At 39.5% G+C, this 23435-nt stretch overlaps 1 protein-coding gene across 5 annotated transcripts in view; it reads right to left on the bottom strand.

Moving 5' to 3' along the window:
• Positions 1-23435, bottom strand: part of Imp (IGF-II mRNA-binding protein) — a 72570-nt gene that overhangs the window by 10630 nt on the left and 38505 nt on the right. The window contains exon 1 of one of the 5 annotated variants that reach the window (XM_090161428.1): positions 8775-9694. The exons of the other annotated variants lie outside the window; for them this stretch is intronic. Coding sequence (XP_090017554.1) covers positions 8775-8830 — 56 coding nt within the window. The 5' untranslated portion in view covers positions 8831-9694. Of the gene's footprint in view, positions 1-8774; positions 9695-23435 lie in introns of those variants that run through there. 5 annotated transcript variants of the gene reach the window in all.

The following is a 23435-nucleotide window of genomic DNA, read 5'->3' as shown; positions in this document are numbered from 1 at the left end:
TGGTTACGACGCTTACTTCCGGTGGACGTGACGTCGTGAATCATTAATGGTTTCTTCTCGATGTCCACCCGCCTTCGAAGAGTGTCTCATTGGGAAGACCCAGAGACAAGCATTTGCACGCTGTCGGAATTGCGCTGGCATTTTTTACGTTATTACATATTGCCCGTGTTGGTTTTTATCAGCGTCCATCGTCGATAAGTTTAACAGGGTTGCCACAATATTCTCAGATTCAAATTCACTGTTTTCAATGACCATTTTATGTTATTTTACCTGACTTAGTCAAAATTAGACAATTTTTAACTTTATATTTACTTTGATCAGAATTTAATAAATTTATATCGACTTATATTTCAGTACGAAGGTTATTGCAACGTTAAAAAATCTATCAAATCAAATAATAACAATATTCGACTGAGATTTACAGTAAAATTAGATTCAAAAAGTGTCAAGATAAAACTAAATTCCCTGACTTAATAGAAATTCTTAAAATTCCCCAACTTTTTGGGTTCATTTTTAAATTCCCCAACTTTTTGGGCTCAGTTTCAAATTCCCCACTTTTCCCTGGCGTGTGGCAACAATGTCTAAATTCCCTGATTTCTACGCTTATTTCAACCACGTTCTACGATATTACTCCACAATTAATAAATTAATCTAATTATATTTCAATACAAAACTTATTATTTCAACGTTAAGAAACCTTTCAAGGATATAAATAATAACAGAATTAGCCATAGATCTAGAGTAACATTACCTTAAAAAAATTGTCAAAATTAAACTGAATTCCCCAACTTTTTACAAATGCTTAAACAGGGTGGCCACAAAATGTTCAGATTCAAATTCCCTGACCATTTTAAGAGGTTTTCCCTGGTATTTTTTTTTTATTTTTTGCTTTACCTTTATCAAAAGTTAATAAATTTAGATTGACTTATATTTCCGTAGAAATCTTATTGGAAAAATTAGCCAAACTTTCAAGGAAATAAATGATGATCATAGAATTTGTCATAGATCTAGAGTAAATTTACCTTCAAAAAGTGTCAAGAAAAAATTGAATTCCCTGAGTTTTCCCAAATTCTTAAAATTCCCCGACTGTTTAGGCCCATTTTTAAATTCCCTGACTTTTCGATGATTTCCCTGACGTGTGGAAACCCTGTTAAAATTCACTGACTTTTTCGGCTTATTTTTAAATTCCCAGATTTACCTGACGTGTGGCAACCTTGATTAATATGACCATGAATGTACAGGGTTCGTACAAAATTTCCGGTATTAAATTCCCTGACATTTCCAGGTTTTCCCTGACTAAATTGCCAAAATTCCCTGACCATTTTTGTAGAATAAATTTATGTTTTGATGTATAATCTTGCAAAATGTTAATTATGTATTTTTAATACATTTTTCAAAAAATTATTTGTCGGATTTGTTTTTGGGGTCTTTTAAAATTCCCTTACTATTTTGGACCATTTTAAATTTCCCTGACTATTCCCTGACCATTGGGAATCATTTTCAAATTCCCTGACCTTTTGGAAACATTTTCAAATTCCCTGACTTTTCCAGGTTTTCCAGGTATTCCAGGTCGTGTACGAACCCTGATGTATGAATTTTATTCATGAACATCATCGAACTGCATTAGGTAGTCTAGACTCAGTCGCTAGGATAGGAGGAACTTAATTATTATGACGTTGGTAACGCGCCGCCGCTCAATAATTGTATTGAAGGGAATCATTTCGGAACATGACTAGCTTCAGTGCCAACGCTTCGTGCGAAATTTAGTTTCTAAAATTTGAATATTCATCTTTTTGATTGAACGAAAATAGGTAAGGATATTAATAAAAAAATCCTTTATGATTATCAAGTAATTTTGATAAAATACAGGTATTTTTCTAAGACTCACGAGTCATTTTGTTCGCCGGTTAAACGAGCAATCCCAGAAACGTCTCCTGATTGGCTCAAGTGATGACGTATGCCGCAGAAAGGCACCGCCCATCTTAGCCCCAGATGGTAGAAAGGGTAATGATGTAATAATAATCCCAAGGCACCACCTTAGACCTAAGTCATACAGCGACTTTTAAAGCAAATAATTCACGTGGCCGGGTTACAATGCGTAGGAGGGTGGTGGAAAGCCCTTTAAGCCACGCGAGCCGATATTGATGGTAGAAGTTACAGGGTTGCCGGATTTTTTCACAATCAAATTCCCCGACTTTTCCAGGTTTTCCCTGACTTATTTTGTGCCATGATTTTGAAATTTTTTACCTATATTTTAGTAAAAGTTTCCTATTTGCAACCGAAATTAAATTCCCTGATTTATAGAGTAATTTTTAAAATTCCCCAACTTTTCCCTGATTTTTATACCCGTATTCAAATTCCCCAACTTTTCCCTGATTTTTATACCCATATTCAAATTCCCCAACTTTTCCCTGATTTTTATACCCATATTCAAATTCCCTAACTTTTCCCTGATTTTTATACCCATATTCAAATTCCCTAACTTTTCCCTGATTTTTATACCCATATTCAAATTCCCTGACTTTTCCCTGATTTTTATACCCATATTCAAATTCCCTGACTTTTCCCTGATTTTTATACCCATATTCAAATTCCCTGACTTTTCCCTGATTTTTATACCCATATTCAAATTCCCTGACTTTTATACTCATATTCAAATTCCCTGACTTTTATACCCATATTCAAATTCCCTGACTTTTCCCTGATTTTTATACCCATATTCAAATTCCCTGACTTTTCCCTGATTTTTATACCCATATTCAAATTCCCTGACTTTTCCCTGATTTTTATACCCATATTCAAATTCCCTGACTTTTCCCTGATTTTTATACCCATATTCAAATTCCCTGACTTTTCCCTGATTTTTATACCCATATTCAAATTCCCTGACTTTTCCCTGATTTTTATACCCATATTCAAATTCCCTGACTTTTCCCTGATTTTTACACCCATATTCAAATTCCCTGACTTTTCCAGGAATTCCAGGTACCGTGGCAACAGTGAGTTAATATATTCATGTTATGACTATATTTAAATATTTTCAGGGATACCACGGGTATTTCAATGTTTATGTTCAATATAAATAGTTCTAAGTATGCGAAATACGCATAAATATATGGTAAATTACTGACCCACAGATGGCGATTATAACATATGGTTCAATCAAACTCCACCCACAAAATTTGGAATAAAGTAATCTGGGAAACTTTTGGATACCTGTTTGTTTGTTCCCAGTTCGTGTTTCTACTTATATGGCTCTATCGAAATTTCGATAAAATAAGTATAATAAAATTCTTCAGTTCAAAAATAGTTTGACACTATTGAATTCACAATGCAGGGTTGCCACAAAATTTTCAGATTAAAATTCCCTGACTATTCCCTGACCATTTTAAGAGATTTTCCCTGACTTATTAAGGGCAAAATTTTTCGTTTATATTTTACTTTTATAAGAAGTTAATAAATTTGGATGGACTTATATTTCAGTAAAAAGGTTATTGCAATGTTGAAAAAATTAGCCAAACATTCAAGGAAATAAATGATAATCGTGGAATTTGTTATACATCGAGTTAATTTACCTTCAAAAAGTGCCCAGATAAAATTAAATTCCCTGACTTTTCCCTGAATCTTTACAAATTCTTAAAATTCCCTGACATTTCCCTGACTTTTTAGGCCCATTTTTAAATTCCCTGACTTTTCCCTGACGTGTGGCAACCCTGCAATGGAATCGCGAAATCCGACCAGATAAGGGAATTTAAAATTTTCGATTCTAAAGTTAACAAAATATTTCTGTTGGTGTTTATAGTACAAGCAAAGATAAAACCCTAGATTCAAAATCACCCACTTCCTGCCGAAACTCCGAAAAAAACTTAGTATTGTTTGCATTTAGTTCAACTGTCTAACTACAGTTCAATATAAAAAATGCACCGCACCCTCGGAGAGTGGTACAATGTCTAGAATAAATAAATGTCATACTGGCATTGCAATGTTAGTATAGTCACCCTAGAAGTATTTTATTTCACAGACCTACGACGATGATAAGCGAAAATTCAAGAAATTTATCTTAAAATGTATTCTATAGATTGAGGGGGTGGAATATGGGAGTTATCTGAAAGACCCTTAACCGAGTTACTATCTCGGTTTAGAAAGATACACCAGCGTGATTGCAGTATTGCCAGATATCCAGATTTCCCACTCACTTGGGCTTCTTTTTCAAGTGCGATGCGGGGAAAACTACGCCTGGAAACTTTTATTGGACACATTTTGAACGGTTTAGATTATAACAAGAATATTTTCTGAATATTGGTTTTATTGATAATAATGATTACTAAAGACGGCATCTTTTCATTTCTGGGCGAAAAATTACCGTTACTATTTGTAATATTTGAAGTTATGTTTGAAAAATATTTGTTTTAATAATAATAAAAAATTTTGGGCAAGAAATTGGGTTTTCTAAATTGAAAACTGCCCATTTCTTTAAACACGGTTCGTAGAAAATTTCCGGAATTGAATTCCAGAACATTTCCAGGATTTCCCTGACCAAATTGACAAATTTTCCCTTACAATTTTTGTTAAATAAATGAATGGTTTGATGTAAAATCTTGCCAAATATTTAATATGTATATTATGTATCTTTCAAAAATGTATTTGCCTGATTTTTACGGGGTCAATTTCAAAATCCCTGACGTGTTGGCCATCATTTTCAAAATCCCTGACTTTTCCCTGACCTTTGGGAAGCATCTTCAAATTCCCTGACCTTTTGCAACCATCTTCAAATTCCCTGACCTTTTGCAACCATCTTCAAATTCCCTGACCTTTGCAACCATCTTCAAATTCCCTGACCTTTTGCAACCATCTTCAAATTCCCTGACCTTTTGCAACCATCTTCAAATTCCCTGACCTTTTGCAACCATCTTCAAATTCCCTGACCTTTGGGAATCATCTTCAAATTTAGACCTTTTGTAATCATTTTCAAATTTCCTGACTTTCCCCAAACCTTTTGTAATCATTGTCAAATTCCCTGACCTTTCCAGGTCGGGTACGAACCCTGTTAAAGGAACTTGAAAGGTCTGGATGGAAATCCAGTAGCACCACGTGATAGATCAGGCCACTCGTATTAAAATTATAGGAAGTATAGGGAGTATAGGGATAGGAATTTTTTAGGTAAAAATATATTGGAAAAATACTTCCCCATAAAAACCCTTGTAACAAAAGTCAAATACTTAAAAACTTATATCGCTTCAGTATTTACTTAAAACGTGTTTTAAAATTAAAATTGTAAAAATGTTTTAGTGTTTTGAGTTTATCTTTGAAAAATTATATTTCATAAGAATGGCATAACGCTGCTTACATCATTATTATCAGGTAAGAGCCCCGCTAAGTGATTTTTTAAGATTTCCTATAAGTTAAGGTGTTTAGTACATTTCCCATAAGCGTTTCAGCAGCTACCTTATGACAATTTTTTAAAATTATAGGGATTTATATGTACAATTTTGTAAAAATAGGAACAATTTGAAAATATAGGAATTTATGGGTATATTTATACATCGCGCTGAAAAAATAGTACAAAAGCCTAATGGGCTATAATCAGTGGCGGCGCCAGGAATTTTCGCGACGGTAGGCAAACCAAATAAATGGGCCCCCGACCCGGGACCCCCCTTTTCTCAACGAAATACTTCAATAAAATAAAGTAGTGATGTACATGACGAACAAAAAAGTTCTAACAACAGTAAAACGAGTCCAAATATAACAGAACTGGTTTTATTTACTAGGAGATACCTCAAACATTTCTAAATACATTATCGACATTTGTGTCATTGTTATTTATAAATAATTTTATCTCTTGGGACAATTTTGAGACCCTTTCTAGATCAATTTGGGGCCCCTTATAGGGTGATTTTGGGGCCCCTCAAAATTTTAAGGTAGGCAGTGGCCTACCTGGCCTACCCCCTAGCGCCGCCACTGGCTATAATTTCCGATATTTTAATTTCCAATTTATACCTGGCAACACCGCAGATTGAAGCTATGGGTCCCCCCCCCCCCCTCCCCCTCAGTCAAGCAATTCAATTTACTTGACTAAGCTTATTCGTTCGTATAGGCGGGTTTTAGAAGGAAACTCCAAGTCATGGCGAAGCGATATATTTTCCCTCACCTATTCCGACCTTAAGTTTTCCAATCGCGTTTTACAATAGGCGTGAAGCCACGGAGTAGGATAATCGAATGTGGAGTTTCACATACTGAAAAAAGTAGCGCTGTGAGAAGTCTACTGAAACGTGATAAAAGCCATTGTAATCGTGTTCCCGGATACGTATTTAGCTAAGTAATATCATGATTGTATTCATTTCAACCATGAATGTCGAACTACATTAGGTAGTTTGCCCTCAGGTGCTAGGGTGGACCAAAAACGCTTTATGAGAAACGTTTCGATACTTGACTTAGTATTTTTTCGATTTAATATTTAAAATTTTAGTTTTTATTTACGATAATCGTTTAATTTTTGGGCCACGAAAGGTTTTGCGTATCAAGTCAACGACAAGCGAAACTTCTCCTGACTGACTTATAGAGTCACACCGGCGTTTGAAATAATTCAGGCCGGATTTACCACGTGGTAGCAGATCCGACCATTCATATTCTGGATAATTCCCTGATTTTTCTAGGTTAAAGATAACTTCAAATAAAAACTACGATTTACAGAGTAACTCATTTTATGATTGTCATTTAAGTTAAATTGGTTCCATATTATAATATAAAATAAGTATTAAAGTCAAAGAAAAACTTATTGATGTAAATTTGTATTTACTATGGACTGATGGAAATAGGGTAAAATAGTGACCAAATTTGAAAATAGGGACCAATGTTCAACAACATGCATTATTTTCATTATACTATCCTAAAACCTCCAATTAGTTTTTGAATATATGTTCCAAAACATTTTCAATTTTATTTATACCCAAAACATACGTTTTCGAGCAAGTTGTAACTATTGTGTATTGATTAACATCATTTCTGCTTTCAAAAATTTTAAGTTCCCTTCTATTGTATAAAACAAAATTATAAAATTGTTGGAGTTTTTTACAGAATTTATTCATAGTAGGGTACTTTAGGGACCTAATCTCGATTTTTGGGTGGTTTAGGGACCTTGAAAAATAGTAGGGACTTTTAGGTATTCTAGGGATCTGGTTTAAAAAAATTATTTTTAAGCGCAATAACTATGTTTAAAACTATCTTTAGAAGTTTCTACTTGCATTTCATTAATATTAGACTATAATTGAGAGATGTTAAACCCCTCCTAAAAAACACGAACGGGAACTTATTGGCGTGAAGATAGTACGCAACAAAGCTACGGCGACACTTCAAGTTGTCCGTTGATGTTTTTAAGGATTGGCTTAACCTCTAATCTAAAAATTATTATTAGGCAACTTACGTATAATAACAATATAAGGAAACATGAAAAAAAAAACTTTAATTACGCTATAAAAATTTAAAACATGGTAAAAATGTTTTAAATAAATTTTTATGGCGTATCTCAAGTTGTTTTTAAATTTCTTTATATTATTAACCTCTAATATTGTCAATAACTTGGGTTATTTATAAAAATACAATAACAATAAGAGACAGCTTTGACTGCAATAAATTTTTGACCCTCTTTTCAACCCTCTGCCCAAAAATTAACTTATCGCCCCGAAACCTAATTATCAAATCTATTTAAAAAAAAAGATTTCAATGAATTCCAGTTCCAAGTTTTTCCAAGAATCGTCCAACAAAAAAAATAGTGGAAATAAGTTAAAGGAACCACCAAAGTTCTCTAAAAACTACTTGGTAAAAAACGCTGATAATTTCTGAGAAATGCAATAGCAAACCGGCCCCGGGAAGAAAAAAAGTTGGCGTGGCGGTGTATATCAATCGGCAGTGTTGGTAGACGATATTAAAAGAGAACGAAGGAGCGATAGGATTCCCCCACTCTCCACCAGGGGTCGTTGCTCAGGATCTCATGCCCCCGAGCCTCTACAAATTCTTACATATTTCTTGACCCCCGCTTTCTCTTACGCAACGAGATCTCAGCCTTTGTATTCGCTGACAAGTGACGCTGAGAGAAAAATACCCAGGGGAGGATTCCCTTTTTTAACGGTTCCGAAGCCCAAATTCCTGTTTATATAATAAGCGTCAGCCAATTTACCCATTTTTTGAATTCTTTCGTAGAGTTTAAAGAACTATTTAAAATATACTAATTGTCTTTTAAAATGTTCCGCTTGTTACGTCATAACAAATTCAAATACAAAAATCAAAATCTTATTAATAAATGCGAAGACTACATTTTAAAAAATAAATGAGACTGAATTTGAATTTTAAAATTCTTATTTTTTCCGCGAACAAAACGTACCTACGCAGTTAACCGTTCGTATAGCTAAAGACTGGGCCGACAGCCGGAGTATTTTGTTATCTTTCCTAAGCCTCGGCTCTGAAAAAGATGCACCACGTGGTCGGACCGGCGGGCGAATAGAAAAAAGAAAAGTCAAACGCACCTGTAAACAAGATCGCATTTTTCTAACGTTACGGAACATGGCAGTCTTCGAACGTATTGTAAATAACGCAAAAAATGTTTGCGTAATAATAAAACTAGCGGGAGATTCGTTACAATGGCTCCATGTTATTATTTAAAAAACTGGAAGTACGCGTCGGGTCATTTTTAAAATTGCTAGACCCCATTATAACGGGCCAACTAAAGCTCGTTTGTATCGAAGGTTTTTGGGCGGGGAATTGTAACAAGAGCACCTTACCTATCGCTTTCACTGTATTCTTCGGCTTCCCAACCACTTATCTCTTCTTCGTACATTTTTTAGCTAGTATGGATGTTCCAAAATATATCTCAATCTTTAATCAATTTTGGACAATAAAATTAATCCACATCAACGGTATTGTAGTTTGAATAATCCATCTGGTATTACGCAACGTAAGGCACTAGGATAAATAACGTAAATTCCAATTTCTTTTTATAAAGAATTTTTGGTCGCTTTTCACGAAATTTCACACTGACGCGCAACATTAGCCGAATATGGCGCTAAAGTACATTGTACCTGTCCTCATCAGAACTCGGTGTAGTAACGTTTTTACTACCAAACTTCGAGCCAGCGGTACAACCATCCAGGGTCATTACCCGAAGTAGGGGGAAGACCTCGAAAGGGGGTGCAGTTAAAAAAATTGGGGGCCGCGAAAGGGAGCCCCCAGATTTGGAAAACGGGTAAAACTCAAAGGCTTCGCGCCAACCGAGACGGTATCGCTCATCCAGAGGAAAGTAAAGTTTCGCGCGGACTTTTCCCTCGAAAATACACTGCCGACAATCGACGGAGAACTAGCCAAGATGATAAAACTTTTTCGGAAAAGTTGAAGATGGAGAAAAAAACCGAGAGATATCCGCCCTCTACGAAAAGATAACGTTACGCGAAAGAAGTCCTCGCCGCAAACCCCCCCAAAAACGTTTAGAATTTTAAATTTTTCTTAAAGAGACTCGTAGATTTTTAAAACCAAAAGGACCGACACAGCGCGGAAGGTAAAAACGGAATCAATTTTCTCTTTTTTTTAGTGAGGAGATCGCAACCTTTCTCGGGGCTTCGGCAAAAACGCGAAAGCGAAGTAAAAATAACGGAGCACGTGGCGTGATCTACCGGCGAAAAAAGGAATTAAAAATGCCGGTTTTAAAATGGTTTTTGCTTTTTCTAAGCCGAATATTTCGAAAATCGTCGAGAAAATTGTGACATTAGCGAGACGAAAGAGCTAATAGAGTAATTCGTGTCCGGAAATTATCTAGGAATGGATTTTCCATCGATTAACGTTGAGAAACGCAATATTTACCAGCGCGATGAGACTTGACCGAGGCTTAAGATTTTCGGGTAACGCTACGCCATAGCGGAAAACGCGTAGTTTCGAAGTGACATTTCGCGAAAACAATCTACGATCGCAGCCAAATCCAAGCCGTAAACGGTGAGTAGATAGAAACGGACGCGAAAACACGATGAAATAGACGAAAAAATACGCGCGAAAATGTTTGACGGCGAAAGAACTGGAAGGCGAATTTACAAACGCGGGAGCGTGTGGCCTCTTCGGGCTCGCAGCTTGGCGTCGCGGTGCAATTTTGCGTCTAGCAAAGAAAAGTATTCGGCGGGGGCTGAGGAAAGCGGCGCCCGGTTCTTCTACCAATCGCCGTCCACCATGCCTATTTCAGGGGGATAAAACCGTGTCAGCCCCCGCGGGACCCCTGGCACCTCGACTTCACCGCGATACTTCACACGAGCGCGGGATGAAAACGAAATAGTTAGGCTTAGTGGGAACATTTTTTTTTCGTTCGCTCCTCCGGTTCCGAGGACGCAAAAAGAAACGCTTAGGATGAAACTGGAAAAGACTGAAAAGAAGAGCGCCTCATCTAATTCAAGAACTACGCGCGGTTGGTTACGCTATATATTTTTTTTGCACAAGCTCAGCCAAGATTTTTCAGGATGGGGCCCGTTATGGGGAAACCCGGCTAGACGTGAGGCTAAAAACGGGTGCAATATCTGCGGGTTTAGCGCTCTCTCTCTCTCGCCGATAATTTAATAAGTCTATACGAGGTAAAAAACAGCAAAGATACGGTTCCGCGAAGGGTCGGGCATTATCAGGCGACACTTTTCACGTGATACGGAAAGTAGAAAGAGAAACCGGGGGCCCTGGATTTTTAGACCAGCTACAAAACTAGAAGTAGTAGAACGGCTTGTATAGCGCGCGCCCGGGACGATTTCCATGGTAACGCGTTGACGTCAGAAATACATTCAACAGGAACTCAACGCGGAGGGGCAGTGAGGGGAGGAATAAACATTGGAGAGAGGAGGGCATGGCGCAGAATCGGGCCCGAGATGGAAAGGGGGGGGGGGCGGCGGCGGGGGAGAAATTTATGGATGGTAAGAAGGCGCGGGGGTGGAGTAGGACAATGTTTCCGAAGCGGGCTGATATCGACCCTGGATCAACTGGCCTCCATTTGCCGTCTTCATTCAGAAGCCGCGGCTTCAGTCGCTCTCCGCGAGGGGGAGCCACTGTCATTCAAGGAATACGAGCGACGGCCGTGTGCGCGCAGTTTCCCGCCACGCAGTTCCGCTCGACTTTTCAAATCTCGTCAATTGTCAACTATGTCTCTACGATTTTTAATTTATCAAATTACGCTTACGAGATACGAAGCTTGTCGATACGCTGCTGCGGATAATATCGAGATTTCAACTACTCAAAACCAAATTACTTTCTAGCAAAAATTATCGTCTTTATTTCACACGACACAAATTTTAAATATAAAATAAATTTAATAAGGATTTCAACACTTAATCGTTACCTCAAATTCGGGGCTATTTCGGATTTAACCAAAAATAAATATTTAAAACAGTCCAATCACAGAAATTATCCAGTTCGATATCCCAATTTAGTCGCGAATATTTAGATAAAAAGAGTTCACGGCACTTTATAAATGTCAAATATAAAAGAGAGAGTTTTAACGGGTCGCGACAACCGGTCCGTGGTGTCCGACTGACATTAAAAACAAGCGGCGAAACTGAAGGGTTGGCTCGGATTAATTTTCGCCTACACAAATGTCTACGCGGCCTGGCCCGGGATCGTCTCCGATTGGTCGCCAAACGGTCCCAGATCGGGAGGAGGAGTCGGGCCCGGCCCGGGAAGGAGTGGCCCCGGAATAGGCCAAGAGGAGGAGCCCCGCGTTGTAGACCTTTTTTCACCGGCCACCGAGGACCGCCCCTGAAAACGGGTTGAGTTATGTAACCTTGAAAAGAACGACCACGTGCTGCTCCCTCTTTCCCTCTTTATTCCGTTGCCACGACGGACAAAACGAACCTAGTTCAATGCGAACGGGCCTCAAGTTAGTCGAAAGCGCGCGTCTCTCCGAGAGGCAAATCGCAACTAACTCGAATGTTGCGAAGCGATTTATTATTAAGTTAAAATTATTTATTGTAGACTTTTAGGGAATATAAGTTGGCCTTTTTATTCTTAAGAGGACACATTTTATTTCAGGGATCGTAACGCCACTATCAATCAACTAATTTCGCATTTATCTCACCAGGTTTTATCAGAAGCGAAGGTCAAAGTGCAGGGTGACCAGGGAAGGCTTTGAAAATTTTATAGGAAAAATAGCAATTTTAGAATTGTAGGAAAATACAGGAAATATAAATAGGCGAATTGTAGGAAAATAAAGGAAATATTAATAGGCCAAATGTAGGAAAATAAAGGAAATATAAATAGGCGAAATGTAGGAAAATAAAATAAAAATAAATAGGCGAATTATAGGAAAATATAGGAAATAAAATAGGCGAATTATAGGAAATTTTATAGGCTAATTATAGGACACTAAATAGGAAAATATAGGAAATAAAATAGGCGAATTATAGGACTTTATAGGCCAATTAAAGGACACTAAATAGGAAAAATAATTAAGTAATTATTGCATATCGGTATACTTTGACTCGATAATTTTTTGTACACTGCTTTCTTGCATTATTGGATCACTTAGCGGATTTAGAAAGCTATATAGGAAAATAGGTGAAAATAAATTAGTTTATAGGAAAGCATTAAAAATATAGGAAGTCTGGTCACCCTAAAGTGTGTAAGCTAAACGTTTCATTCTTGAGTGTTGTTTGGTTGTATTATTGGCAAGAGGAGCCGGGTTCGATCCCAACTTGTGGCACTGGGTGAAAAGTCGGACCAACTCCTGCGTTGAGTTTGCAAGTTCTCTCCCCACTGGTTAAAGTTCTTTTCCCAGAGTTCTTCGGTTCCCCCTTTCCATAAGAACTTGTAGAGGTTACCGGTTAGTTAGTTAGTGTCGGGAGCTGTTGGCTCGCGTGGCGTAAAGGGCTGGCCACCACCCTCCTACGCATTGTAACCCGGCCACCTGAATTAATGGCATTAGAAGTCGCTTGATGACTTAGGCCTAATGCCATTGGAATTAGCCTAGCTGATTATTTATTATTGTTATTTCAGGGCCTGTTCCGGAGCCCAAAGAGTACACCATTACAATAAAATAGTGCACCAATAGTGCAGATTAAAACTCGTTTTTACAGTAGGCTCCCCTAGGGGCTGATCATTTACTGCAATCAGTGTAGAGCCTGTAGCTTTGACTGTACTAAATTGATTACGTAACTTCAGATATGGGTACAGCCAATATTTCGGGCGGTATTAACAAAGTTATCTATCATAACAGTAGTGTATATGATAAAATCATTGTAAAATACGGACCATTCTTTTCTAATTTTTCATTAAAAAATTTTGCAAGAGCATATCCGAATTTTACTTGATACATATTTTCTATCACAAATCTAATATCGTTATTGGTTTACACTCGTAACCCCCGTTCTAAAAAAAGGTATGATCTAGCTTCTGAAGTCTGGCGTACGTGGCGCGGCCAATCAAATCAAATATTATCATTAGTTGGTTAATCGAGAATTTTCTTATTTTTAAAAGTTTTTCCTGAAAATATTTTACGAATACCGGTATCGGCCAATATCGGTTTCTTTTAAGCCGATATTAGAAAAATAAGCCGATATATCAGCGCATCCCTAGTAACTGATAAGTCTTTAATCGGTTTACTTTTATCAGAAGTTAATAAATTTAAATGGACTTATATTACGTTATTGCTATGTTGAAAAAATTAGCCAAACTTTCAAGGAAATAAATGCAGGGTTGCCACAAAATTTGAGATTCAAATTCCCTGACTATTCCCGGTTTTCCTGACCATGTTAAGAGGTTTTCACTGACTTTTAAAGTCCAAATTTTTTATTATATATTTTACATTTAAATGGACTTATATTAAATAAATAATAATCATAGAATTTGTCATAATTCTAGAATAAAATTACCTTCCAAAAGTGGCAAAAGAAAATTGAATTCCCTGACATTTCCCTGACTTTTTAGGCCAATTTTTAAATTCACTGACTTTTCCCTGATTTCCCTTGACGTGTGGCAACCCTGAAATGATAATCACCGAATTTGTCTTAGATCTAAAGTAAAATAACCTTCTAAAAGTGTCAAGATAAAATTGAATAGCATGACTTTTACAAATTGTTTAAATTCCCTGACCTTTCAGGCCCATTTTTAAATTCCCAGACTTTTCCCTGTTTTACCTGACGAGTGGCAACCCGGTTTTGAGTGGTATAATTAATTTTGTATCTTTCATATCGCAATTTCCCACGCTATATCCGGATAGCAAATAAACGTGCGAGTTTCTACCACTACTTACAGTGGCAGGTGTGCAAATATTCGTAGTAGAAAATAAATTGTTTTCAGCAAAATAAAATCAGTTTGTACGTAATCTTCAAGCGCAACTGAAATCGAGGGCTTGGCAACATTAACTTAAAATTATTTGACTAAAAATGGTAACCATTTAAATTAATTTGAAAATGCGACACTGAAACGAACGAATATAAAATTAAAAGAATCAATACGAACTTGGTATGCTTTTTTCCAATTGGAAAAAGCATGAGTGACGTATTATCTACGGTATGCTGCCGAGTGCCTAATTATAATTATATACTCATAAAATCTCGTGAAATATATATTCCACAGGCTAATAATTCCGGGTCCCACGAGAGCCTTACTAGTCTACATTTTCGGGTAGATAAATATTGAGAAAGATACCTGGCTTCTACAAAACAGTCCCTCAGGCGGCACGGGCCCCGGTACCGGATTCCCGGCTCAGTTTCCGGCCCAAACGTGTTGTCTGCGAACCCAGATCGTCATCTCAAAAGAATCAATGGCACAAGGGGAGTGTGCAAAACTCAATTCGGCTTTTAGGTCTCAGGGATGGGCGCAAAACTCAATTCGGCTTTTAGGTCTCAGGGATGGGCGCAAAACTCAATTCGGCTTTTAGGTCTCAGGGATGGGCGCAAAACTCAATTCGGCTTTTAGGTCTCAGGGATGGGCGCAAAACCCAACTCGGCTTTTAGGTCTCAGGGATGGGCGCAAAACCCAACTCGGCTTTCAGCTCTCAGGGATGGGCGCAAAACCCAACTCGGCTTTCAGCTCTCAGGGATGGGCGCAAAACCCAACTCGGCTTTCAGCTCTCAGGGATGGGCGCAAAACCCAACTCGGCTTTCAGCTCTCAGGGATGGGCGCAAAACCCAACTCGGCTTTCAGCTCTCAGGGATGGGCGCAAAACCCAACTCGGCTTTCAGCTCTCAGGGATGGGCGCAAAACCCAACTCGGCTTTCAGCTCTCAGGGATGGGCGCAAAACCCAACTCGGCTTTCAGCTCTCAGGGATGGGCGCAAAACCCAACTCGGCTTTCAGCTCTCAGGGATGGGCGCAAAACCCAACTCGGCTTTCAGCTCTCAGGGATGGGCGCAAAACCCAACTCGGCTTTCAGCTCTCAGGGATGGGCGCAAAACCCAACTCGGCTTTCAGCTCTCAGGGATGGGCGCAAAACCCAACTCGGCTTTCAGCTCTCAGGGATGGGCGCAAAACCCAACTCGGCTTTCAGCTCTCAGGGATGGGCGCAAAACCCAACTCGGCTTTCAGCTCTCAGGGATGGGCGCAAAACCCAACTCGGCTTTCAGCTCTCAGGGATGGGCGCAAAACCCAACTCGGCTTTCAGCTCTCAGGGATGGGCGCAAAACTCAATTCGGCTTTTAGGTCTCAGGGATGGGCGCAAAACTCAATTCGGCTTTTAGGTCTCAGGGATGGGCGCAAAACTCAATTCGGCTTTTAGGTCTCAGGGATGGGCGCAAAACCCAACTCGGCTTTTAGGTCTCAGGGATGGGCGCAAAACCCAACTCGGCTTTTAGGTCTCAGGGATGGGCGCAAAACCCAACTCGGCTTTTAGGTCTCAGGGATGGGCGCAAAACCCAACTCGGCTTTCAGCTCTCAGGGATGGGCGCAAAACCCAACTCGGCTTTCAGCTCTCAGGGATGGGCGCAAAACCCAACTCGGCTTTCAGCTCTCAGGGATGGGCGCAAAACCCAACTCGGCTTTCAGCTCTCAGGGATGGGCGCAAAACCCAACTCGGCTTTCAGCTCTCAGGGATGGGCGCAAAACCCAACTCGGCTTTCAGCTCTCAGGGATGGGCGCAAAACCCAACTCGGCTTTCAGCTCTCAGGGATGGGCGCAAAACCCAACTCGGCTTTCAGCTCTCAGGGATGGGCGCAAAACCCAACTCGGCTTTCAGCTCTCAGGGATGGGCGCAAAACCCAACTCGGCTTTCAGCTCTCAGGGATGGGCGCAAAACCCAACTCGGCTTTCAGCTCTCAGGGATGGGCGCAAAACCCAACTCGGCTTTCAGCTCTCAGGGATGGGCGCAAAACCCAACTCGGCTTTCAGCTCTCAGGGATGGGCGCAAAACCCAACTCGGCTTTCAGCTCTCAGGGATGGGCGCAAAACCCAACTCGGCTTTCAGCTCTCAGGGATGGGCGCAAAACCCAACTCGGCTTTCAGCTCTCAGGGATGGGCGCAAAACCCAACTCGGCTTTCAGCTCTCAGGGATGGGCGCAAAACCCAACTCGGCTTTCAGCTCTCAGGGATGGGCGCAAAACCCAACTCGGCTTTCAGCTCTCAGGGATGGGCGCAAAACCCAACTCGGCTTTCAGCTCTCAGGGATGGGCGCAAAACTCAATTCGGCTTTTAGGTCTCAGGGATGGGCGCAAAACTCAATTCGGCTTTTAGGTCTCAGGGATGGGCGCAAAACTCAATTCGGCTTTTAGGTCTCAGGGATGGGCGCAAAACCCAACTCGGCTTTTAGGTCTCAGGGATGGGCGCAAAACCCAACTCGGCTTTTAGGTCTCAGGGATGGGCGCAAAACCCAACTCGGCTTTCAGCTCTCAGGGATGGGCGCAAAACCCAACTCGGCTTTCAGCTCTCAGGGATGGGCGCAAAACCCAACTCGGCTTTCAGCTCTCAGGGATGGGCGCAAAACCCAACTCGGCTTTCAGCTCTCAGGGATGGGCGCAAAACCCAACTCGGCTTTCAGCTCTCAGGGATGGGCGCAAAACCCAACTCGGCTTTCAGCTCTCAGGGATGGGCGCAAAACCCAACTCGGCTTTCAGCTCTCAGGGATGGGCGCAAAACCCAACTCGGCTTTCAGCTCTCAGGGATGGGCGCAAAACCCAACTCGGCTTTCAGCTCTCAGGGATGGGCGCAAAACCCAACTCGGCTTTCAGCTCTCAGGGATGGGCGCAAAACCCAACTCGGCTTTCAGCTCTCAGGGATGGGCGCAAAACCCAACTCGGCTTTCAGCTCTCAGGGATGGGCGCAAAACCCAACTCGGCTTTCAGCTCTCAGGGATGGGCGCAAAACCCAACTCGGCTTTCAGCTCTCAGGGATGGGCGCAAAACCCAACTCGGCTTTCAGCTCTCAGGGATGGGCGCAAAACCCAACTCGGCTTTCAGCTCTCAGGGATGGGCGCAAAACCCAACTCGGCTTTCAGCTCTCAGGGATGGGCGCAAAACCCAACTCGGCTTTCAGCTCTCAGGGATGGGCGCAAAACCCAACTCGGCTTTCAGCTCTCAGGGATGGGCGCAAAACCCAACTCGGCTTTCAGCTCTCAGGGATGGGCGCAAAACCCAACTCGGCTTTCAGCTCTCAGGGATGGGCGCAAAACCCAACTCGGCTTTCAGCTCTCAGGGATGGGCGCAAAACCCAACTCGGCTTTCAGCTCTCAGGGATGGGCGCAAAACCCAACTCGGCTTTCAGCTCTCAGGGATGGGCGCAAAACCCAACTCGGCTTTCAGCTCTCAGGGATGGGCGCAAAACCCAACTCGGCTTTCAGCTCTCAGGGATGGGCGCAAAACCCAACTCGGCTTTCAGCTCTCAGGGATGGGCGCAAAACCCAACTCGGCTTTCAGCTCTCAGGGATGGGCGCAAAACCCAACTCGGCTTTCAGCTCTCAGGGATGGGCGCAAAACCCAACTCGGCTTTCAGCTCTCAGGGATGGGTGCAAAACCCAACTCGGCTTTCAGCTCTCAGGGATAATGTGTTTAAAATATGTCTGGCTCTTGAAACTGGTATCAAGAGCTTTAGCACTGGTCAAATATTAGAAATTAAATTTACAACTTTGACCCAAAAATTATAAGTTGAACAGCTAATGAAATTATCTTTTCGAGTGTAATTTAAAAAAGGCACGCCCCTTACGTTCTAGATGACAAAGCCATGAATATCGTTCAAACTGGCTTCACATTCAAATTCCCCGACTTTCCCAGGTCAAGGAATATCTGGTATAACCGGGATTTTCAACTAGTTCCGAAAATTACCAAAATGGTTTCAACTAGTTCCGAAAATTACCAAAATGGTTTCAACTAGTTCCGAAAATTACCAAAATGGTTTCAACTAGTTCCGAAAATTACCAAAATGGTTTCAACTAGTTCCGAAAATTACCAAAATGGTTTCAACTAGTTCCGAAAATTACCAAAATGGTTTCAACTAGTTCCGAAAATTACCAAAATGGTTTCAACTAGTTCCGAAAATTACCAAAATGGTTTCAACTAGTTCCGAAAATTACCAAAATGGTTTCAACTAGTTCCGAAAATTACCAAAATGGTTTCAACTAGTTCCGAAAATTACCAAAATGGTTTCAACTAGTTCCGAAAATTACCAAAATGGTTTCAACTAGTTCCGAAAATTACCAAAATGGTTTCAACTAGTTCCGAAAATTACCAAAATGGTTTCAACTAGTTCCGAAAATTACCAAAATGGTTTCAACTAGTTCCGAAAATTACCAAAATGGTTTCAACTAGTTCCGAAAATTACCAAAATGGTTTCAACTAGTTCCGAAAATTACCAAAATGGTTTCAACTAGTTCCGAAAATTACCAAAATGGTTTCAACTAGTTCCGAAAATTACCAAAATGGTTTCAACTAGTTCCGAAAATTACCAAAATGGTTTCAACTAGTTCCGAAAATTACCAAAATGGTTTCAACTAGTTCCGAAAATTACCAAAATGGTTTCAACTAGTTCCGAAAATTACCAAAATGGTTTCAACTAGTTCCGAAAATTACCATGTTAAATACATATATTTTCGCTATTATATAACCTGCAAAAAAATGGATGAAATTAAAGAATTAACATGATTTTAAAGTGGGTTATAGGGATTTTTTATGTTTGTGACTAAACTTAAAAATCCAAAATGAAATATTTATTTTTATAAATTAAATACTTAAAAAGCATTCCAGGATTTTTTAAATTAGCTGTACATAAATCATTTTAAATTGAATATAGGCAGAGAGCATGGACTAATTAACACAGGGACACCCCGTTCCCGAATATTTGCTTCGGGCGATTGTTAAATGTGCGCTCTGGCGGTATAGTTAAGAACTAACGGAAAACTAGGGTCAAACGGGGATGAGTAAAGGGGGGGATGAACATAAAGCTAGTCCATGTGGCTACCACGTTGTGGTGCGTACACTTTCGTTTTTCGGATTTAAATTAGTTATAATTGTCCATGGATTAATCCATGAATTGTCCTTCTTAATTTGAACTAAATATAAAATGATTTTTTCTTCATAAACGTATGAAGCGATGTTTATTTCTCCACTTAAAAAAGGGAAAAAATGAATTGGATGTCGATTTTGTTTTTGGTAAGTGTTTACCAAGGCTTAATAAACAGCCTTTTTATCGCTATCAATTTCAAAATTTAGCTATTGTAATATTGATTTTATTTTGTAGATGATGATGATGATTTAGGGTTTAGAGAATGGTTTAAAAAACTCCACTCATATGCTGTATCTTTAATAACTTTTACAAGATTTACAGAGTTTTTCATTTTTCCCAATAAAAATATAATCTAATGCTAAAAAACGATCATAAAACATATTATTGCAGCAAAAAAAGACCGTTGTAAAACCTGAGATAGAACCGTCTGCTACTTTTTCAAAATTCAGAAGTGATATTAAAACTACTAGATGGTGGTAGCCGTTTCCTTTTTGTGACGTTTTGACCCGAGTAAAATTCTGCCGGGGGGGATAAAAAGAGGAAGAGCATTTAACAAGGGTCTTTCGGAGCTCCCTATAGGAATAACATGGGAACGGTTTGTCCCTGTGTTAATTAGTCCATGCAGAGAGTATACTTGGTAATAGGCTGTAGTACTCTGGCATGGTTCCATATCGATATTTTTATTGCAATCCGAACCCTTATCGAGGAAATTTTATCAATGGAAATGTATAAGTAGAGAAAGAATTGTGAAAGAACGTTATACACGATGTTACGGGTAAATGTGTCGTAAATTTTAAAGAGTTTCTTTGGTTCCCAATGAGTCAAAAATTTCTTATGAACATGGGTCCTAAAATGCTCTGTTCCAAAGTTTTAGGCCCACAAAAACCGGGGCTCCAAAACCAATGCTAAAAGTTCATTATTGAACTAGCAGAAGTGTGCTAAATCCTACAATGATTTTATTCGTGCCAAGTTCAATTATTTTAAAGAATCTAGTTTAATCGACACTGTTAAACATAATCAGAAATTTTGGAAATAAGCAACTTGTACGAGGTGAATGCCAATTCAAAGTACTTTCCCCGATGGATGCTGCAAGGTTGGCAAAAACCAGAAAAAAAGTGGAAAAAGCTCTTTTCATGCTAAATTAATCATTGATATATCTATTAAGTGACTAATTTGATCATTGCAAATAGGAGAGATGAAAAAAGGCCAGAAGAAGAGAGAATAGAAGAATATACTGCTTTTATTATTTATTTTTTATGGAATTTAAATACCACTAGAGGTGGAAAAAACCATGGAAGTACGATTTTCCACACTGTTTTTAACAGGAAAACAATAAGTGGAAAAAACCGCGGAAAAATCTATTTTTTTTTTTCACCCGGTTTTTTCCGCCCTTGGCAAAATTGTGCCAACCCTGGGATGCTGTGATAGTGCTTTTCATTTTGACAAGCGCGCAAGAGCGGAATGAGAGTGTTAAGGAAACGGAATGGTACTTGTTAGTGTTCAATACGCAAAATGGTACTTGCGAATGCTTACAATTGCTTCCTTTCAGTAATAATTGGTTTTTTAATGGTGAAACGATTATGACCATAACTGGTGTCATTAATAGACTTAGTGTTAAGTGTCATAAGTCCTACTATGGATTTAATAACACTTAGATACAGTTTTTAACGAACCGACATTAATTGTAATTACTTGGGATTGAAGTTTGAAATGCAAATTGCTTTTAATTAAAACATTACAAAAATTGTTTAAAATGGCCACCTCCGGCTCTAATACAGGCACGAGCTCATCGAACAAACTTCATGTCTTCGAGTAGCTCGGGTAAATTATCTTGCAGAAATTGTAACAGGGTTGTCACAGTTTTTTCACAATCAAATTCCCTGACTTTTCCAGGTTTTCCCTGACCATCTCTGGAGATTTTCCCCGACTTATTTTATGCCAAGATTTTCTATTATTTTACCTATATTTTAGTAAAAGTGTTCTATTATTTTACCTATATTTTAGTAAAAGTTTTCTATTTGCAACCAAAATTAAATTCCCCGACTTTTCCCTGATTTTTATACCCATATTCAAATTCCCCGACTTTTCCAGGAATTCCAGGTATCGTGGCAACCCTGTGTAAGTATGCCTGACCATTCAACCAAGGCGGAAGAAAAAAAGGACTAACTATATGGTCACCAACAATACCACACATTTAAGCTGAGCTGCACTTGATGATATCTAACTAATCTCGTGGGGGTTATCTTGACCACTGGTAAGTGTTGTGCAGGTCGAGAATACCATCACAGGAAAAATTATCTCCATCGGCTGTTAACATAATACTCGAGAACCGATGGTCAACAAACCACTGAGAAAAGTCAACTCGCCTAGGATAGTCGCGTCGTTCAGAGCTTGAACCTTTTTTGAAGGTGATACGGGTGAAATTGATGACCATGCAGAAGACGCCAAACCACAACGTGATTTACACCCAATTGTCTCCCGACTCGCCGGGTGCTTGTTCCAGGATCGTTTTCGACAATGGTAAGAACTAAATTGTGTAAATCAACGTTGGTAAAGTAATTTACTTAACTAAAAGGCAAGACGAATCATTTCGAATAACGTTTTAATCAAAAACTAGTTGAAACAAATTGGTGTAAGTAGCTGTTCAAGGTTTTCTGGTACGTTTTGCACTCTCTCACCAGTTTGTCCTGGTTATCTCAACAGCAGCAAATGCGCGTCGATCTGGTAACTATCTTTGAGGGAACTGTACTCGGTACAATCTTTGGTCTTCTACACCATTTCCCTGAGCCTCCCCGTATCTTAGGTGCATGTCCGCGTACTCAGAATTAGTCAAATGCGCCATACTTAAATTTGGATACAAAATAATGAATTTCCGATACAGCAGTTTATTTTGTTCTTCAAAAAGCACCCTACCTTTAATAGTAAAGAACAAATTCTAAAAGGCCTTTCTGAATTTCAAAAAAAATAAATAACGAAATATAAATGGATCCCCTGACCTAATGCGTTCAGAGGAGATAAAGTTAGATAAAGCCTACACAACTACTGTTAGGTCACATGAAGTACAGCTTAGGCAAAAACGTTTGGTGTGGTATTGTTAGTGGAATTTGTTTCTTCCGCCTAGGCTAAATGGTCAGGCTTTACACAAATCAAACTGTATTAGTACCATTCCGTGTCTTCCACAGTTTCCTTAACACTCTTATTCCGCTTTTGCGCACTTTCCAAAGTAAATGGCACTATCCCAGCATGCACTAAGGAAAATACTTTGAATTGGCATTCGCCTCGTACAAGTTGCTTATTTCCAAAATTTCTGATCTTGTGTAACAGTGTCGATTAAACTCTAATCTTTGAAATATTGAAACTTGGCCGGGACGTAAGAGCTCATCTTGACGCGACTTTGCCTTTAAGGTGGATAGGTCGTGGTGGACCAGTTTTGTGGCCAGCACGATGTAACCCACGCGACGTTTTCCTCCGGGGCTATCTTAAAGACTTAGTTTACAAGACAAATTCGGGCCGTTGACGACGCATAAACGATGGCTGTGAAACTATCCGCAACACAGTTTCAATCTTGCAAGAGTTCGAGAATCGTTTGTTCAATGAGCTCGTGCCGGTATTAGAGCCGGAGGTGGCCATTTTGAACAATTTTTGTAATGTTATCAATAAAACAGAAACTTGCATTTGTAACCGAGGGGTAAGACACTCTGCGAACTCTGTGTACACTGCCGTACCTTTGACAGTGCTAAATGGAACTCGCGAACTCTTGAAAATACGTACCTTTAACAGTGCTAAGTGCACGAACTCTGTGTACAGATTATCTGAGACTGTCTTACCCCTCGTTTGTAACTTCAATTCCAATTAATTATCATTATTGTCGGTTCGTTAAAAACTTTATCCAAGTGTTATTAAATCTATTGTAGGACTTATGACACTTAATATTAAGTCTATTGATGACACCGGTTATGGTCATAATCGTTTCAACATAAAAAAAACAATTATTACTGAAAGGAA

Source organism: Leiobunum rupestre, chromosome 10 (assembly GCF_980474605.1).
Source record: "Leiobunum rupestre chromosome 10, qqLeiRupe1.1.hap1, whole genome shotgun sequence".
NCBI classification, from domain to species: domain Eukaryota; kingdom Metazoa; phylum Arthropoda; class Arachnida; order Opiliones; family Sclerosomatidae; genus Leiobunum; species Leiobunum rupestre.
This window is presented reverse-complemented; position numbering and strand designations above follow the sequence as displayed.